Source organism: Uloborus diversus, chromosome 5 (assembly GCF_026930045.1).
Source record: "Uloborus diversus isolate 005 chromosome 5, Udiv.v.3.1, whole genome shotgun sequence".
NCBI lineage: Eukaryota > Metazoa > Arthropoda > Arachnida > Araneae > Uloboridae > Uloborus > Uloborus diversus.
In genome coordinates, this window is record NC_072735.1 from 73,871,893 (window position 1) to 73,892,958 (window position 21,066).

General features: G+C 31.5%; 1 protein-coding gene across 1 annotated transcript in view; it reads right to left on the reverse strand.

Moving 5' to 3' along the window:
- Nucleotides 1-1,753: 1,753 nt before the first annotated feature.
- Nucleotides 1,754-21,066, reverse strand: part of LOC129222971 (protocadherin-like wing polarity protein stan) — a 209,062-nt gene continuing 189,749 nt past the window's right edge. The window contains exons 33-38 of the mRNA XM_054857534.1: nucleotides 20,441-20,681; nucleotides 17,655-17,819; nucleotides 13,811-13,867; nucleotides 11,869-12,156; nucleotides 10,127-10,352; nucleotides 1,754-3,885 (exon numbers count right to left, since the gene is read on the reverse strand). Of these exons, the coding sequence (XP_054713509.1) occupies nucleotides 3,861-3,885; nucleotides 10,127-10,352; nucleotides 11,869-12,156; nucleotides 13,811-13,867; nucleotides 17,655-17,819; nucleotides 20,441-20,681 (1,002 nt within the window). The 3' untranslated portion in view covers nucleotides 1,754-3,860. The remainder of the gene's footprint in view (nucleotides 3,886-10,126; nucleotides 10,353-11,868; nucleotides 12,157-13,810; nucleotides 13,868-17,654; nucleotides 17,820-20,440; nucleotides 20,682-21,066) is intronic.

The following is a 21,066-nucleotide window of genomic DNA, read 5'->3' on the forward strand; positions in this document are numbered from 1 at the left end:
TTCAATAATTATTTTCCATTCACATTTGGTCATTCTATGTCAAGTCGAACAACAGACCCCATCTAATCTTCTCCCAACATTTATGGTGCTTCTAGTAAGCAAGAAGCCAGGTTTAATATGATTTCAGACTCTAAATGTCATGAATTTGGGACCAGAAATTATGTGACTGCCAATTGAAATAAGTAGTTGTAATCACCAAAAGAACTTTCAAAAAGAGATATTTTTTCTAGTTTCTAGAGAAGCGCCTTTCGAGTTGTTGTGTAACTTTTGATCTGTTCAAAGAAGATCTCCCATTCACCTAAATCCTCATATACAGGGTGTTCCGTTTTAACCTGCAAGATCTCTATTTTCGCAACCGTTAGTCCTAGATGCATACTTCCAATTGCAAAAATTTTCAAAATCAGATGCGGAGTTATGATATTGAAAGTATGAAGCAAAAATTAGAATTAGTCAAAAAATACAAAACTTAACTTTTTATACAGGCCCTAGGTCCCCTAACTAATAGAGAAATGATCTCCGTTGAAAACTATTACTGGCACAAAAAACTTGACATTTGTGCGACCAAATGTCAAGGAGATATTCAAGTTTAAAGGGACCATATAGAAAATGAGATTGGAGCCTATCGCCCTTTCAGAAGAATGACAGATCGTCAAAGTAAGAAACACAAGGTATTCATATTTTTCATTGCTATTCAAAAAAAAAAAAAAAAATGTCGATGTTACGCCGTGGTACGCAAAAACACACTACAAAATTTCGAACAATTTGAAAAAAAAAACACATTCTGCACACAAATAATATTAAGCACTTTTAAACCGCTATATTTTCCCACAAAATGTGTTATTGAAGGCGAGTGAAAAGTGGTGTACTCGGTAAACATTGATCGTACTAATTTCAAACTTTTTGTGTTGGAATTATTTTTCAATAAAGATTATTTCCCTAAAAATTAGTTAGGGGACCTAGGGCCCATATAAAAAATTAAATTTCGTATTTTTTGACTCATTTTTGTTTCAAACTTTTAATATCTCAACTCTGCATCTGATTTTGAACATTTTTGCAATTGAAAGTATACATCTAGGAATAACGGTTGTGAAGCTAAAGGTCTTGCAGGTTAAAATGGAACACCCTGTATATAATAGTGAATGAACGAGTAACACTCCTGAGGTCATCAACAATGAAAACCGTGCAATCGCATGATAATTTGATAATGTTTTGTAATGTTTGACATGCAGGGAAATGCTTTATTTTGACGAGGCTGAACTGGATCCGGTGACTTAACTCTTTTACAGGTAAGACTCATTTTAGGAGAATGAAGAAACAAAGAAGTGATCAACATTCAACGCTATCTACTGGAGTTTAGGGTTCATCCATTGGAGTTAGGGTTAAAATTTCAACTAGCAAAATATCTCCAAACAGCCAATTGCTTCGTTCAAATGTAGAAGCAATTTTCACCCCTCATTTTTTGATGGACGATTTTCTAGTATGTAATACAGTTGGCTCTCTGTTTAACGACGTTCTATTTAACAACTTTCTCTATTTAACGACGGCTTTTCCCTTCCCCAGATGGTTCACTATAATGTTAAAAGCATTCTATTTAAGGACGCTTTCCACTTAAGGACGATTTTTTGTGGTCCCTTGAAAGTCGTGAAACAGAGAGCCAACTGTATATTGTTTTAAATTTATCCATGTGGTGTTTGCTATATTACAGAGCATAATTAAATAAGTGCATACACATTCAGAATATTCAACAGCTTTATTTACACAAAAAATAAATGAAACAAGAAAATGATGTTTGTTCATATTTTAAGTTACATATTTACACAAACTTGAAATGGTCATATGCTACATTTTATTTACAATGGAATGTTTTCAGTAGTCAGTCTTAATAGTAACAACACATACATGGAATGTTAGAAGTAAAGCATTTAAAAAAGGCACGATGATTCAAATATTACAAAAAGCAGTAAATATCGCATAAAATTTTCTTAATTTTACTATTCTCTATTCAAAAGAAAGGTGTATTTGCAGATACATTTATGCATAATTTTTGAAATACAGCTTTGATTGAAGTTTCTTTTTTACATTACATATAAAGCAATCATGTGCAGAAAGATGAACAATGATATACTGAAAGAATTCAGCAATAAATATTTTTTATGCAGGCATTGATTTGATATAATAAATGTCTGTACCATATACATTTGTAACTGTATAAGAGGCATGTACGTTCTTAAATAAGTCATAAATGAAAAAGTTATAAAGAAAATATTCTGGAATGGAAGACGTATTATTTTCCATAAATGTCTTAGCATACATACTCGTACATAAATCGAATAATTTTCATAAATCTTTGATCATAAATATCTTCTAAAACAGAAAAATTATTTGCACAGTTCACAAAATCTATAGAATACGAATCCTCATAAATCTCAGTTAAAGAAAATATGTATTTGTTTCGTCATTCAGCATTGTATTCCAGTTTATCAGCAATGATTCATCAAAATTTGATTTTTTAAAAAATGGAAAAATGTGACTCAACTTATGTATTTCGCAAAAAATATTTTTTTCCCTGCATTGAACTTAAAAAAAAAGTGTGTGTGTGGGGGGGGGGGGTCAGATTGATACACTAGTTTTTGTCTTAGCTGTGACTTAAGTGGTAACTTACAAATTATTACTTAAATCTTTTACCATCATTTTACGAGTTGAGTCACACTTTTGCTTGCAGACTCTTGTTGGTGTGCTAAATTAATTTTAGCTGCACGTTTGAAGCTTATCTCAGCTTCAATGAGAGGACATCTGCCTCCAGCATGGTTATTAACTATTCCAGGCTGATGAGTTCATACAGATAAAACTGCAGTCTTTGGATAACCGTAACTGGGCTGTCAGTATACACGTGTAGTTCTGCCTCAGCCCTAGCTTAAGGGCAAAAACACAATTTAATTTATACACAAGAAAGATATGGTAGTTTTTTAATTGGGAATGATGGATCATTTCAATGTTTGCAACAAAGAAGGAAAAACTTCGAATTTTTAGATTTATTTCTTGTTATGCTAAAATAAAATTTAAAAAATTACAGTTAAAACATATTTTTTATTTATGCTTTTATTTATTTTCCTGTTTTAGCGTCATTAAAATTTAGCTTAAAACTTTGTTCGACATATGCAAATTGCATAGAGTAACTCAAAAGACCATATACAAAAAAATGACATGAATCACAGTTTTAAAAATTTAATTAAGTGATTTCAAACTTATATTTTTTATTTTGGTTAGTCAATAAAATTTGAAATCTAATACAGTAGACCCTCAAAAATCCAGACAAATTTGGCAGGTGGCTGAATGAAATGAAGTTAAAGGTGCAAAATACAAGCCATTTATGCAGTGCAAAATAATTGAGTGAGTTTACCCATATTTTTAAACTTTTATTTCAAGCTGTAAGGTCAATTAAGGACTGTTAATCATTAATTCTGAATGGATTTCAATGAAAAATGTATTTGGCACTAAAAGTTCTACTAGAACTTGGATGAAAATATTTTTATTTTAACCAGAAAAAAATGCATAAAAAGATCACTTATGGTTTAAAACATATACTTCAAGTCAATAACTCTAAAAGTGCTATGCACTAAATTCTCGCCAGTTCATGTATTCTCTCATATTTTGCAGAAAGCCCATATTACACAGCAAAGAAATATTTTGGCATTTAACTAGAGCATGGAAGTTAATTGCACAGAATTAATTTGAATCCTACGATTACATATTTACATCATAATGAGTGTAATAAGTTGGCTGTAATGGGATGACTTGGATGATGTAGCAATATAAATAAGTAGAATGACAGCATTCACATCATTTCTTTTTTCTTAATATCACACAGATGTTTCATGACTCTCTCTAGAAAAAAAAAAGGAAAAGGTATAATATAATAATGTGATTGCCACTTATAAAATCAGTTGCTTTGTAAAATCAAATCAGGAAGAACAGTATCATTTGAGGAATAATAAACTGACTAGGACCAGCCTAGCTGGGCTCAGAGCCTGTTGCTGGTTGTCAAATTTGTGTTACAATGTTAAAACATATTTAAACCACACTTTAACAAAATCATTATAGCGGTTTTATAAAATTGAGGTTTTGTAGAGCATATGTTAAAATATTGAAAAAAATATATATAATTTGTGATAAGCATTTTAAACAAACAAAACTAATTACAAAGATACACTAGCACAACCAGAAAAACCTTCTGGGGGGGGGGAGTAAGTTGATCAAAAATATCTTCTGGAGGGGATTTCTTGATCAAAACAGTACTTTCACATGTTTAAACTATTGTATTGGAAAAAGCATTTACGTTAACCCCAATACCTCTGGGTGGGGGGGGGGGACAAAGCAGAACACTACTAAACACAGAATAAATGCATGAGCTGTAGAACAATTCTGTTCAAATGTGAGAGGAAAACTCAAATTCTACAGATTTCTGTGAAATTCCTGCAGAAGCTGCTGATTTTCTACAAATATCTTCCAACTCAAGATAAAATTTTGTGCAAATTTTGCAGATTAGAAAAAAATCTAAAATTCTCGAAAATTACAATAATTTGTCGGAAAGCTGGCGAAAAATGTTGAATTCGATAAGTCATCTGCAGGAATTTTAGATTTACTTTGAACTTCAAGCAATCTGCAGAATTTGTGGAGAATTTTACCTTGAGTTGGAAGATATTTGTAGCAAATTGGCAGTTTGTGTAGATTTTCAGCAAAAATTTCATTTTCTAAATCTGAAAATAGTCTGATTTTTTCTAGCACTTTTGGTTCCAATTTTAATTGTTTTTTTTCCGATCGATCTTCATCCACTGCAATTTCCCCCATGAATGTATGTTTTGGAAACATGCAAACATTGAAACACGTCCACAGCTGAAAATTGAGCGTCTTGCTTGAGATTTCAATCCTTTTGCATGCTGAAAATATTTCCATTATTTAGAAAGTGTTGAAGTATTTTATAAAATTTTGAATTGCTACCCGAACTTGACTCATTTTATTTATTATTTCATTATTTATTAACATTATTTTAATTGCTCCTTCATGCCATGTAAAATTAACCAAAAAAACGTGGTTTGGCACCCAGGTTCGGATTTTTATAAAATTTTGTATCTTGGCTCTTTCTATGCATTTTAGAATTTGAAAAAAAAAAAAAAATTTTTGGAGACTCTCAATCGGTTTAGTTTCCACAGAAATGCATAGCAACAGTGAAGTTTTAAAAACTGCAAAAAAAATCCTGTGTAAACCGCTTTTGATTTAGGGCTCTTGATTTGTGGAAACGGTCAGGTTGGTTGCTTGTGTATACAATGCTTGAAGTACTTGCAGAACAATTTTATTAAAATAATTTTACGTTGCAGAACATTGTCAAGTATTCTGCTTTAGGGGTAGGGGGTAGCTCATCACTGCAAAGCTATGTCACACCAAGAAGTAGAGGAATCTGTCGTGGAACACGAGGAAATCACAATGCTAAACTTGCTCTTCTCAATAGTTGTCAGAAAAGGGCTGGACATATATGATGCGTTTTAGAGCAAAGAGGAAGTAATGTTACAAGTTACAAAAACGTTTACGACCCTTCAAACGATGTTGAATCTTTGCTTTTAAATTCGATTAATTAAACCCTTGCATTTATAAAAAAGAACCTCATGTTTAGTTAATATGCCAACTATTTTGAAACACTTAGTCTAAAATATAAAGGCAGCAATTCACAGGGTTCATACTCAATTTGGATAAAAAATTTCCATGACTTTTCCAAGACTTTTTCATGACTTCATAAAAGTTTTCATGACAATGTTATACGAAGAATGTAGCCAATTTTAATTGAATGTAGCCCTATTTAACTAGCCAATTTTTGGAAATGGGCTTTAGAAAAATCTTTACGTGAATGCCACTACCTCATGGGAGCACTTACTTATGACTGAAAAAATATCAGTGCACACTGCAGAAACTAATAAATTATTCTTATTTGTCTTTATCATATAAATTCAAGTAAAGTAACAATATAATGAATGCAATACACCTTCAAAATATTGAGAATAACTCTGACAAATTTAACAATGAATTTTTTACAAGTAGTTGAAACGAACTCTGATGCAATTGAACTAAACTTTTTGAGGGGGCGTGGCAAAATCAAGAACGTGTATGTCCACTACTACAGAATCTATACATATAATAAAAGAATTAATGATGCCCCAGCAGTAAAATCGCATTACAAAAAAAGGCGAGCGGTTGTAACAGAAGCGGATGAAATTAGATTTCAAAACTCGGATTTGTTTTTGAGATCGTTCAGTTTATATGCCAACATTACTAAACAACTCAATATTTCCAGCGCTCTTTTACTTATTGTAATTTTCTTACTATCCAAAACATTTTTCCATGACTTTAAATAAATTTCCATGACTTTTAATGAAAATATTTGTTTTCCATGACTTTTCCAGGTCTGAAATTTGTTAATTTTTTTTCCATGACTTTCCAGGATTTCCATGACCCGTACGAACCCTGAATTCATTCCCTTTTTAGAGTATTTAAACTTCAGAATTTTGTACTTTTTTTGTGTAGGTATGTTGGTTTATAAAATCAGTCGTTTTATAAAATCAAAAGTGCCCAGAACGAATACTAGGATTTTAATAAATCGTGGGCATTGTATAACAGTATACTATCTGAAAAAGTACAACAATATATCTATAATAAAATTAAACATTAATTTTTTCCCAATGTTTAGGATTATTTCCCTAACTTTTTACCTACTAGTTTCGGAAATTATTCTAAATGATAGGGAAGAATTAATGTTTAGTTTTATTACCAAATGGGGAAGATGAGCTATAGAGCACTATGTCCAAACCAAAACCAGTTATTAATTAATGGATATGGCATATTTTAAAAGAACACCAAGTCCACTTTCACTTAGAGGGATGAAACACCATGTGGTTAAAACTACTCTCCTGTAAAGTTATAAAAATTGACATAATGTTGTATCCCTCCGAGGTACAGAAATAAATAAGTAAAATTATAAGCAACATTCTTTACAAACACTGAGAAATATAAAATTGTATATTTTGAGAAATCAGATAGTCATAGGTTCTCTAGTTTATAAATAGAGATGTGGTTGAATGTGTAGCAAAAAAAAAAAAAAAAAAACTCTGAAAATGCTTCTGACACTATATTTTAGCTTATTCTTAAGTAAAACGACCCCCTGAATCTAAATTTTGCCATGGTTTTCCCCCATAACTTACCCCTTTATAGAGATAGTACCCCCAAATTGTTTCAGTTTTCGACAGCTTTATAACCATTACTTTGATTTGGAAGGGAAAGGAGTATTAAATTAACCGTTAACATTTTTCTGATGGGATAGAGAGGTGAAAAGTTCAAAAGCATGAACATTTGTAGCAAGGAGAGTGACTCAAGGATGCATTTTCCTCTAAAGTATTTTATTAAAAATCATGGAAAACTTTTGTTTCTTTCTGGCTTTTTTTAAAAAAATTTTTTTTCTCACAATTTGTTGATTTATTTTCAATTGAAACCAGAGTATGAGCTCTATGTGCAAAAATGTTTTCAGACTTTGGAATTTTTGAATTTTTTAAATCTTGGAAGTGTTGCATGTTGTATGCTCAGAGTTGCATTGCAGATCTCCAGTAAAGAACCTTCCTGCATTATTTATATTTATTCAAGTTACATTCACAGATATTATTATGATTGAAAATGAAATTAAATATGCTTAAATAGCATTAATGTACAGTCAACACCCGCTACAACGCAATTCGACTTACGCGAAATGGCTATAACGCGAATTTTTCACAAATGACGAATTTTAGTGCTGACGCGAATTTTTCTACCACAATAGGAACTTTTTTGGAAGGAAGTTATTGGCTGCTAAATATTGAATTTGTAAAGGTTATTCTATATCTTTAAGCATCACTGACAGCCAAAGTTCCCACACCAAACTAGTTTAGTGCATCAAATAACCACTCAGCATCTTTCATTTATTTTATTTATTTTTTTCTTTCTAAATATGAAAGTTAATGAAATATAATGGCACCTTAGTGTCACCTTCTTCTAAAGTTTGTAAAGAAGGAAAGAAAAAAAAAGTTCCTGATAAAAAAATTTAAAAAAGGCTAAGATTCTCGATATGCATGAACAACAACAAAACGTGGATGGTAGCGCGGCAATAAAGAGTAAATCTTCCATACATACAATGAAAAGTCAAAACAAAAAGACATCCGTAAAAGTTTAGAACTTAGTTTCAATATTGAAGTTTGCAGAGCAGTCTAGCAAAGTAAATATTATGAAAATGGAAGAACTGAACTGAACCACAAACTGAAACGTTGTAAAAGAAAATAAAAGCAACCGTATTAAAAATGTATTCGACAAGAATAACGATCTGATCATGGAGCATAAATCATCAATGTCTTCATTTTTTAACTCTTAAATATTGTTACTGTATCTGCTGTACAGTACTAGTACAGTGCATCATTTTAATTTTACTACATGCTGTGCGTACAGTGTTATTTTATTTTATGTCTTTCATTCCCATTGGTCATTCATTTTGTGCATCTTAAAGTATTTCATGTTGAATAACAGTTTTTTTATTTTTCAAATACAGTAAAAGTTCAGTTCCTTATGCAAGAAACTGTAGTGTATGGTTAAGGAATGCTTTAGAGCAGTTTGAGGGGTGTTTATAAGTACCTAAAAGTATTTGGTAAGCTTTAAAAATTTTGTATGCATATATTTTTCTGCAACGCGAAATTTCGACTTACGCGAGCAGTCTTGGAACGCATCCCTCGCGTAAGTCGAGACTCGACTGTAGATCTATATTTCTGGGGATGAACTATCCTTCTTGTACAGCATGATATCAAGAAGCAACTTTTATAGGACAGATGTTACAGTTGACTTGATAGGGATTTTACGGTTGTAAGGCCAAAAAAGATCAGTTTAGATTACTTACACCATTTTTTTCCAAGCAGACATTTGTTTTAAAAAAGGTTGTTTGAAACTAAATTACATTAAATTTGCATTGTTTTTACATTAATTAACAAAATATTTTGGGGGACAGCACTCTCCCACCCCCCTACAGTACAGGTTAAGTTTTAACCTAGGATATGGTGTTCACATTCATAAGCCGGTTCATTTTGAATTGTGAATTTAACTACATCCAAGTTACTTGAATTAAAAATAACATTATCATTTATGAAAAAATAATGTACTTACTTCTCCACTGCATCCACAAGTAAGTTTTTAAAAAAGTAAAATGAAAATATGTAAATAAAGGTATTAAAATTGAGAGAGAATATAAAGAAAATATTTTCAATTTTCAATTAGAATTTACCATATACAAAGCAAACTGAATATTGAAAGAAATATTTACTAACAAATTAGTAGACAATTTTCCTTAATCCGAAATATCAAACAAAAAAATTAATTTAGGGTGATGGCACCAGTCACAGACATGGCTCTCAGGTTAACTCAATTTTCTAAGTCTTTGAATGTATTTAGACTTTTTAAACTATTTTTCTCTCATGCAACAACATCTCATCTAATGTTTGGCTGCTTCTGGATCCTCTAAATTAGTTAATTCTATTTTTATTTGCTCAATTTCAAAAAAAGGTCGGACCCCCAGGTACAGACACAGAAAATCTGATGACGCCCAAGAACAGACAGGAAACATGATGATGAAAGAAAGATTAATTGACAATATTCCTTTTTTCTCTTCAAAATTTGCAAAAGTTCTTTTTTTTTTTTTTTTTCAAAACTAAAGCCTTATTAAATTCAAATGAACATGAAACACCAGCTGAACTTGTGGTAACTGTTCATAACCTGCCACCACTGCCTTGTAAATACCAACTGGCTCGTGAAATTCACTTTGATAACACTAGATGTCTTCACTGTATTCATGGATCACAGCAACATCAGTTTTCCGTGTCTGAAAGGCTTTTATTTAAATCAAAACTTATGACTTTCTGTTACTGGACCCTTGTCTGTTACTGATGACCTTACCCTAAATGTATTAAATTATCAGTGCATTCTATAATTGCACACATGCTATAAATTGAATATAGAATATTTACATCAACCAATACTAAAAACTAGAAGTTATAATTAAAAAAAAAACACTTACTCTGATTCAGATGATACTTCTGCTGCAGTCAGTGGAGGCAAAACCACTTTTTTTCCTTCTAGTGCTGAGGTCACATTTGTGTTCTTTTCTTTGTCATTCTCAGATTGGCTCAGCTCTCGTTCACTGCTCAACCCTACATTTAAATTATTATTTACATTATTCACACTAGAGTGAAGACTGTCCCCTCTCTCTGGTACAGGCAGTTGCTCAGGACTTGAAACTTCATCTAATGGAAAATTGAAAAATATGACTTAAAAACCAAATCAGTACCAACATATTTTCAGGAAATTTATATTCATAAAGCTTTTTATGAAATTCAAAGCAATATAAGCTGAATATTATTGGCAGATGCCTAACCTCTGAAACTACCAAAACCGGCTGTGACTGAAACTTTCATAACAGCCAGGGCCGTCATTTGAAAACAGACTGAATATAAATTGTACTCTCAATACATCAAGTCAGTTCAAGTTAAAACTAATATTCATAAGGTATATGAAGGGGTAAGACAGGTGCCTATATGAGTTCAACAATATAAAGACTTGAGATCGACACAAAACTGCTAAATGTATTGCTTAAAAAAATCAGTGCACATGCTTACTCACAATAGGTTTCAAAGACAGACAGACAGTCACATACCATCAAACCTGTTTTTGTGTGATTTTTTTTTTTTTTTTTTGCTTCATTTTTTTGAGCAGTATATGAAAATTTCAATCATATTGGGACTCAATAGATGAAATTCTTCATAAAATAGACGAGATTTATATAAATAAAACAGAGAATATATGTGTGTATATGTGTGTATGTATGTTCCCTATACAAATCCAGTTTTTGTCGGATCTGGACCAAATCAGCAGAGAGGTATTTGGGCACCTGCAAAAGTCAAAAACAAACTGAACCGCTCAAATTTTAATTTTAGGGCCCGAAAACGGCATTAAATGACTCTTTCTACCTGAAATAGTTTGCGATCAGTTCAAATTTAGCGCCATTCGAAAGCCTGTGAAAACTACACCTGAAATTGACTTAATTCCTTTGAATTAAAAAAAAAAAAATAAGGCTGTGAATCACTGTAAAAAAGTTAAAGGCATTTTTAAGCCTAGTAGAACAAAATTTCATATTTGAAAATTATTGTTTGCGCAAATCTCATTTTAAATTCACTTGAAAACAATTCAGAAGATTGCCACTTTTTTTTTTTCTTGACTGTGACTAAATAAATTTTGTTTCTAGGTAAAAATTTCCCCTTTTGATTATTATTTGGTGATTTATCTTTCTTTTTTTAAAGGATTTTAGTTGTATTTATGGAAGGTTGCATTTAATTTATTTGGGAATTTTTTATTTGCCACTTTCTTTCTTTAAGAACGATTATTTTGATGGGAAATTATACAGTTTTTTTTTTCTCTAATTGAAACCTGATTGTTTAACATGCGTCACTTAATATAACTTTTATTTTCGAGGTAGACCACGCAAAGCCAGGCAATGCAGCTAGTTCTTTACAGTACAAACGGGTTTTTTTTAATAGAATTTTTTTATGTGGTCCGTATCCACCACACAAAAACAGGTTTGAGTGTATATAATTTTCGCCACAAAAACCAAATAATTAATGAAAAGATTCGCTGAATTGAAAGTTAAATAAATTACAATTAAGGATACAGGTTTTAAAGAGTTGCGCTCTAAACTAATAATCACATCATCAAATTTAGCTTTTGTTTTATAAATAACACATTTCTAAATATATTACACGTTACCTAGCAGTTCTGGTGTGAAATTTGGATCAAGATATGAAGAAATATCTTGCAAACGTTGTGGCACATTGGCTCCTTTCTCTCTGTTTGTGTTTCCCCTGCCCCAGGGAACAATGGTATCCCTGGCAGGCAAGCCCACAGTCAACCCAATGCCTTCACTTGGTCCCACAGGAGTTGAAGGAATTATGTTGCGAGGAAGACCCCAGGAACTTGTATAGTGTGCATAGGGTGAAATGTTGCTACCAATGTTTCCAGAAGTAAGAGGAGGAAGGTTGAAACCTTTGGTAGGCCCTGCGAAAGAAAATATCAAGTAAGAAAGTAGCACTTACTAAAATAAAATGTATCCACAAAATACTTTTACAAACAGTTATATTTGTCATGCTGATTTTTTGAGCAATCATGATTGCTTATTGTTCTCACTTGACTGTTTTGATGTTCTATGATTTTATTTCCCCCCGCCTCCCTCTGCAGCATCACCGTCGGCCGGCCGCTCACGATGCTGCTCCTCTAGCGAAAACCATCTCCAGGTTGTGTCACTTACTTGCCTACACTTACACCTACACACACACACACATACACCTACACATACATACACCTACACACACACACATACACCTACACATACATACACCTACACACACACACATACACCTACACATACATACACCTACACACACAAACACATACGCATACATACAGACACACAAAAACATACACACAACTACCCACACATACACATAAAACCCCACACACAAACAAACATACCCCCCACACACACGCCTACATACACACACACACTCGTGATTGTGAAAAACATATTTTCAATTCAAGATGTCAAAGTTCAAATTAATTTTTTTATTATTTATTTATTTATTTATTCTTTCTATGAAGCAGGTATAAGAAAGCACAGTGGTATAAGTGCCAAAATAAAAAAAAAATTGAAATACTAACTGGTACAAATGGTAAAAGAAACTCGAATCTTTTTTAGATCAAGAGATAGTAATAGCAGCCCTAGCAGTTGATGCTATGCAACATAATGTAGAAAAGCTATTCAGTGAAAATCTACCAACGGTAACAACTTAGCATGTATTTTACCCAAAGCTTAAAAATGTCTCCTCACATCTCTTTACTTCACAATACCTGTGATATTAGATGTCTACTTAACTTGAATACAGGTACTTGTAATACTACTTAACTAAAAAATAACAGATAAATACAAAAAGAAATAAAATTTACAAAAAAATTACTTAAATTAGAAAGTTTTCTTTCACACGAATTGGGATAATCTACTCGCCACTATACCTGTTTTTTAGCATTAAAACTTGGCATGGAAATCTGAAACTAATCTTCTAAATCTGCACAAAAAGGTAGGTATCCCACACTAACAGTGAGATTCAATGTCAAAGCTCAAGCAATTCAAAATCGTTCAGCCAATGTCCTAAACATATGAACTACTACGAGACTCCTTGTAATTTCAAATAACAATACTGATTGAAGAAATATATAGCATCTTGTTACTTGATCTATTAAAATTTTACAATATTCCCAGATTTTTCTCGGCATTTTTTAGTGTCTGTTTAAAAGGATTGACTACAGTATTAAAGGGCCTTTAAGATTTAAATTAGGCAGATTTCTTGAAATAATTTTACATAAAATAGAAAAAAAAACATTAAAATTAAAGATGTCGTTTAGTCTTATGATTATCAGGTTGTATAAGTGCTAATGCTTTGAATGCTGTTTTAGTATCAAAACTTGCTAAAATGCTACTGAAATCAAGCTCTTGATTTTCATTTTCCCTATGAAATGGAACCTGACAATGCTCTTAATTCTTTGTTTGATATTCCTTTTTCCGCTGATTACAGATACATTGTTATCTAATTAAATATAATAAATAACATTTTCACAATAAGTGTTCAATAAATTAAATTTAAGAAATTATTATCACCTGTTGCAGTCCCATACAAAGGCGTATCACTTATAATATTAGGCTTGGGTGGCACTTCTAAAAAAAACAAGAGAGGAATTATTTCAATAAGAATATTAATACATAACTAAACCTACAACAAAAATAACTTTAACTAGATCATCCTCAATCATATTCACACAAACAATGTGTACATGTATTAGGATAGGAGTTTTAACTTTTTACCACCAAAGGCCACATCAAAATTGTAAAGATTTTGGGCCGCACATTTGTCTAATCAGTAAATGTACATCAAACTTTAAAAAATGGAGAGGGATGAAACAGCATTTTATTTAATTTTAAAGAAAGGAGGTGGGGTTAATAATTTTTAAATTGTCCAGTGTTTTATGCTTAAAGAAACGTTCAATGGAATTCAAATTAATATTACTGGTACATTTCTTCTATAATAAAACAATATGACACTTAATGATTTTATGACACTTAATGATGTCTTTTTTAAAATCATTAAGTATAATATACTTAATGATTTTAAAAAAGACATCAATAACAATAATAATGTTTAACCTGTAACAGGGGAGGTGATAAAGTAGGACGTAACAGGGGACAGCAGGTCTCAGAGACCGCTCTTTTTACAACTTTTTTTAAATGGTACAATTAAGATACATTTCTGTAATTTCTCTTAGATGTTTTTTGAAGTTTTATTAGCATGGGGAAAAAATATTTTTGAATTTTGAATCGAAATATACCTTTTCTGAGGAAATTTTGCAAAGAGTCTTAAGATTTTTCAAGGGAAAATCATATGCTGCAGTAAATAACTAACAACTCATAAAGAAATGAGTCTCTTATTTATTAATGATTTCATTTTAGTACTTTAATATATATAGAAAATTTTAGTGCCAGAAAATTGATTATATCACATTATAGGAAGTTTTTGACAGCCCTTTAATTATTAGTATTTTGTGTCGTATTTCGAGGAATAATTTAGCATTGCCCCTAGAACATCATTGCGCAATGTTTGTGAACATTTCAAACAACTCTCAACCTCATCTAGAATATTTTGCATCTTTTCCACATGATGCGGATAAGATAAATGAGCCTATATCCACCGTTCTAACATTAGGAGCTATGTCTATTACTGCCTAAAATTATAACACTGAAGGGGAGGTGCGGTCTCACAGACCACCAGAGCTAGATAATGTAGACACACGCGCGCACACCGTGCTTGGGTACATCCACTGACGTGCAGATACATTTGCCGCGGATTCGCAATTTGTAAACGTTTTTTTTCTACGTACGTACAGACGTAAGTGCCACATGGCTTACCTCTGAAAATACGGTATAGTTTTGGAATCCATGTCTGCATTGGGCTATTAAGAGACTAAAGGCAGATGGGGGACTTGCTCCAAGTGGTATCTCTAACTTCATAAATAACACTTTTACTACTAGATTTATTGCACTTGTTTTTGTCCCCTCCCTCAACAGAGCATTTCCAAGAAGCAGCGAATTGCTAGTTTTTCCTTCATTCTTAGAAATTTAGGTATCCTATTGATTTCTTGACAGCTTAAGAAAAGAAAGGTCCAACCAATATATGATCTGCAGTGGAGATATAATTCCCAAAAGTATGTGAGCTTACGAGTGCTAAGATATCTGCTAAAAGAAGCTTAGTTTCAAAATTTTGAAATTTAGCTCAGGTGCATCTATAGGCTCACTTGATTGGCATGAAAATTAGTTCCTTATAACATCAAAGCATGTTCCTGCAAGTATTTATTTCTTATGATTAAACATGTTTCTTCTTTTTTATTTTTTGGAATTTGGACAAAAAGTTTTTATTTATTTATTTATTTATTTTTATGTGATAGACAATGATTAGCTTGCAGATACTTTTGATTTGCGTTCGTAGATACTTTATATTTTTATCTGACTCTGCAGACCACATCTAAAGAATGCAATGAAATGTAAACCAGATGCACTTGCCAAAGATATGCAAGGGAGGTGTTCAAGGTCACAAAACAAAAAGCTATTGGGGGGGGGGAAACCATTGAATTGGACTGAAAATGAAATAGGGGTGATCGATTGAACTTTTGAGCGATCTGTGAGACCGCACCTCCCCTATTAACGGTTAAAGAAACCTCTCTTCAATCAAGTTATATCTGTTTGCTCTGAAAGTTGAAAATTTAACATTGTTTTTGTTTACTAAAAGTTTTGGTATTTGGGAGAAACTTTTTGCGATTTGTAATGTTTCCTCCGAATGTTGACCGGTAAAACACGTTCTTGTTTTGGATTTTGTGTTCTTTATTTAACCAAATAACTTCACACATGTAGGTACTGTTAAAGATAGAGGACAAGAGCAATACATGTCTGCAAGGGTCTTAAAAAAAATTTCTTTCAATCTGTACTTCGAATAAAACTCAATTAATGAAGACGTTTCAAAATGCTTACATTTTACTGCCAAGTGACACTAAAAATCTACAAATTTTAACTAAAGTTCAAGTGGGACACTATTCAATTCATGTTCAACAGATTTGGTCAGGAGAAAAATTCAAAAAAATAATTGATTTTCATGGAAATCTGAAAAATTTGCAATCAAATTGAACTCTCAGATTTGAAATCAAGTAAATTATGTTGAATAGAAAAATTCAAAAAAATAATAAATTTTCATGGAAATCTGAAAAATTTGCAATCAAATTGAATTCTCAGATTTGAAATAAAGTAAATCATGTTGTATTTTTGTAGAATTCTGTTAATTTTGGGATGTGAGTAGAATTTTAATTTTGTAATTGACTTTCCCAATTAAGTGATTTTTTCTGAAAATCTCGCACATTCATCAAGATTATGAACCAGTTGAAACATGAAAGAAATCTGAGTTATGACAAGAAATTGAAGTTTCTTAACCACTTCACATAAGGGAACTCAGAAATAGATTTTTTGTAGGATTCCATGAATTGCTGAATTAAATTCTATAAAAGAAACAGATGTTGAAGTATTTGTCCTGGATTCAACCAATGTACTTCCTCATAATACACAACATCAGAATGTTCAGCATCCAAATCACTCAAAAACTGCTCAAGCTATCTGTGATTAAGGTCTTTAGAGCAGATAAGATTAACCACTTTAGCAACACCACTCATCACATGTTTGAAATTTGAACCTAATGACTGTTTGTACTAATTTGTAATGCTGTATTCCTCCTTCATTACATCTACTTTATCATTGCAAATAAGGGAAGCTACATTTACTCTTATGCTAAACAGAAAAGTAAGAGGACTTTTTCTTTTTAAAAAAAATCGCTGTTTGCTCTTCTTTCTTATGGAAGTTTCATTTTTATCTGAACAAAAACATTTACTGGGCCACTTAAATATCTGGCACGCCACTTGTGGCCTGCGTGTCATGGGTTTAAGACCCCTATGTTAGGATACACTGAAGTCCACTGTTAATTCAAACTACTTACAAAAATGTAACAAGCCAATAACTTGCATTTTGTTTTATTTCAATATAAAAGCATAAAACTGAACAATTTGCAAAATATTTGATGATTACTATGACACACCATGACATATAGTTGATGCATTTGCTGTATTACATCACCAAGTGAAAAAAAGAAAACTAATGCAGTCAAATACAGTTTAAATAAACATTGCAAATTTATGTTTTGAAGTTATAAGGAAAAACTTTTTAAAAAGCATAAAGTTGTAAGCTTCATGAAATAAGATATCTGATCATTCAAAAAGTCATGAACGTATACAAGGATAAAAGAATTCTTAATAGCTTGAAACAAGTCAGCAACATTTTTGTAATCTTTTTAAATACATAGAGTTTTCCATTCATTGTTTCAACCCAAAGTTAAGGATGTTTTACTTCTTATTACCAGGTGGTTCTTTTGCAGTTTTCTTCTTCCAAGTATCTCCATTGTATTCATCTTCATCAGAAGAGTGACTTGATGCAAGATCAAGAGAGGCATGGTCAAGAGAGTTGTCACTTTCAGAATCAGAATCTCGCATTCTTCTTCTATTAATCTCTCCAGTATCTGGGTCTATGAAAAAAAAAAAATCATCAGAGTGAAGATCCTCTTATAATAAGTTATCACATGCATGTATGAATGAAACAGTATACTGGGAAAAAATAAAATAAAGCCCTGCTTTTTACAAAAAAAAAAGGCAAAATATTTTAAGAGCTAATAAATCATAATTAACTATGAAATACAAAACTCAAATGAGCTACAAAAATTACATTTAATTTAGCTAACTATAAAAATTTAGTACAATAAACGATTGTTACAACAAACTTCAAAGGACTTCAACTTTTGTTTGTTATAATCAGGGCTACAGATTCAGAGTAAAAGGCTTTAAAATTCTAAGAACAGAGTGTGAGTCTGAGTCAGTCATTTTTCCTCTGATCTGCAGCTCTGGCTGTAAGGGAGTTCAAACAATGTAATGAAATTAAATTAGAACTGAAAATTTATTTAGCTGAAATGGATATTTTGCTGCAGTGATATTTGCTGTAATTTACTTAAGAAAAATTTAAAAGTACAAATTGAATATAAAACTAACATTAAAGCAATCTAAAAAAATATAGAGTGCATTAACTTTAGTTCACACAGATTTTTTTTAACAGGTCAAAGATTGTTAACTGTTTTGTAGATTTTATTTTGTGACTGAAATATTTTTCTCAAGTTAAATAAAAATAAAGGGCAACATACAGTAACATAGCTCCTGCATTTATTAATGGGGCCTTCTAGTCACAGTACCCTGACATTTTTGTAAATAATGGGCATACAAAAAAAAGTTTTAATCAGATTATTTCTCCTGCTGGGCCTTTGAGGGGCCATATACAGAAGTAGTCACATTTGAAAAGTTTTCTAAAGATATTATTATGAAAATCCGTTGGTCCGCAAAAAATATTCAAATTAGAGGAAACATTTGCAGTTTCAACTTTTACATGCTTTTTGATATTTAATTAATCAAACTCAAATATAAAATAGTGGGAAGTCAATTAAAATCATATAAAGAACTTTTTTCAAAAATTTATCTTAGCAGTAAGAAAGTAAGTTAACATTTAAATTTCATTATGACTAATTCTAAGTCTGTTTTAAAACTGATAAAATAATAAAAGATGACAAAATTTGAAATAAGAAAGAATTGAGCTAACTCAAAACATTAGCATACAATTTAATTTAATCAACCCATAGGGTTCACTCCCCTAAGATTGCAAACTAGACAATGTGAATTACTTTGAGACACTAATATCTTCCAAAAAAACTAACAATAACAGTTAGAGACTTACCGAGTAGCACTTTGGCCAAGTAGCCGAGTACCGAGTACTCGGCCTTTTATTACTCGGCCGAGTACCGAGTTACCGAGTACTCGGCCGAGTTCCAAGTACCAATTATGTTTTAAGAAGAACCACCGACACACATGTGATGAATTTTGAACTTATTGGAATAGTAGTATAAACCTCCTTGTCCATATAATAGTTTTTAAAACTAAATTGCTGCTGAAATTTAATTACGCATTATATATATACAATTTTGTTTGTGTCAAAAATTTTACAAAAAAATAATTTTTTAAATTAAAAATAAATAAATAAATGGTATGATTAATCAAGTTGGAATTAAAACAAATTACAGTAAAATCCCTCTAATGCGGACACTAACAGGACAAATTTTTTTTCTGCAATATAGAGGTGTCCACAGGACAGGGGTTTAATAATGTTATTTGCATTGGAACTGGGGAATTAAAAATTGTCTGCATAAGAGGGGTGTCCGTTAGGAGGGGTTTCACTGTATACCAATCAATTATAGTTCTAATCTGCCAAACATAAATCATTTTTAAAAGCAGATAAAACAAATGTGCAGGAACACTCCAGACACGTGTTTCCCCCCCCCCCCTACCCCCCGTTACAAGGAACGTCTTTTTCAGTGCATAACATGTGAGCTAAAGAATGTAAAGACATTCAACAAAAAAATACGACTTTTGTCGGATGCCTTTAAATCTACGAGCCCCATTTTGTGCATTGAAAAAGGAATTCCTTGTAATGCCAAAACGCGTGTCTGCAGAGTTCCTGCATTGTACTTTTAAGGTTGTTTTATTTTTTAAGCAAAGTTATTTTTACATTTTTTTATAACTAATTTTTGTTTGTAGCAAAAATCCATTTTTAATATAAAAATTCCATATTTTCTATACTTACATTTTTTGCGTAATTTTTAATAAGTTTTATTAAGTTTGGGGACATTAAAATAAAGATTTATTCCATTGAAGCATTACAAACTTCATTATTCTCAAAATTTAAATTTGACTTATAAATTTTAATTGTAAATGATTGCAAAATATAATGCTTGTTCTTTTTTTATAAATTTTAGTATCTGTTTTGGACAATATTCAATTTTTTGCAACTACTCGGTATTGGCCGAGTATCTGATCAGAATTTGGCCGAGTACCGAGTACTCGGCAAATTGGCCGAGTAGGCTGAGTAGTTACCGAGTACTCGGTACGTTTCTAATAGCAGTATACATAAAAGAAGGTATGAATACCTAATACATTCAATAAATATTCATATCCCCTAAAAGTGCAAAAATCTCATCAAGTTTATGCTCAAGTTTGTTTCAACAGAATGCATTAAAGAACGTATTCCAATAAATTAGTAAGAATCACTAACCATCTACAACTCTTTGTTTATGCCTGTGCCTTCCATACAGATATCCTTTGCGAGAAGACCTTCTCCTTGGTTCTGAGCCTGCATGTGAAGTAGAAGTAGAAGTATTTTTTAAATGAGTGTCAGAGCGATAAGGACTACTGGAAGTTTTAGTGGTTGATCGGCTAGTTGTTGATGAAGTAGAGATACCCATATTTCGTTGTAAAACATCAAATGAAGAGTTTTGATAAGCCAGAGCTGATCGCTAAGGAAAAACACGATATATTAATTATGTAGTTTATGAGAGAATTTTGCTCTTTATAAATTATTCTAAATCTCAGATATTTTTGCTGAAATGCCATGCATTGATTTAACAATAACGTTAAAACACCAGTTTAAAAGAACAATATAAATAATACAATTCTGAAGTTTTTAGTACAAAAACAAGATGAAACTCATAACTATTAAACAATATTTCTATAAATGTAAAATATGGATTTTGAATAGCTGTAGACAACTGTAACTAAAGATATTTTGAGATAAGACATAATTTTATCAATTAAGAATTTCTCAGAAACCATAAGCAAGACAAAAGCCTTCAAAATTTGTAATTGTATATAGTTCAATTACATTTACCAAATTCTTTATTT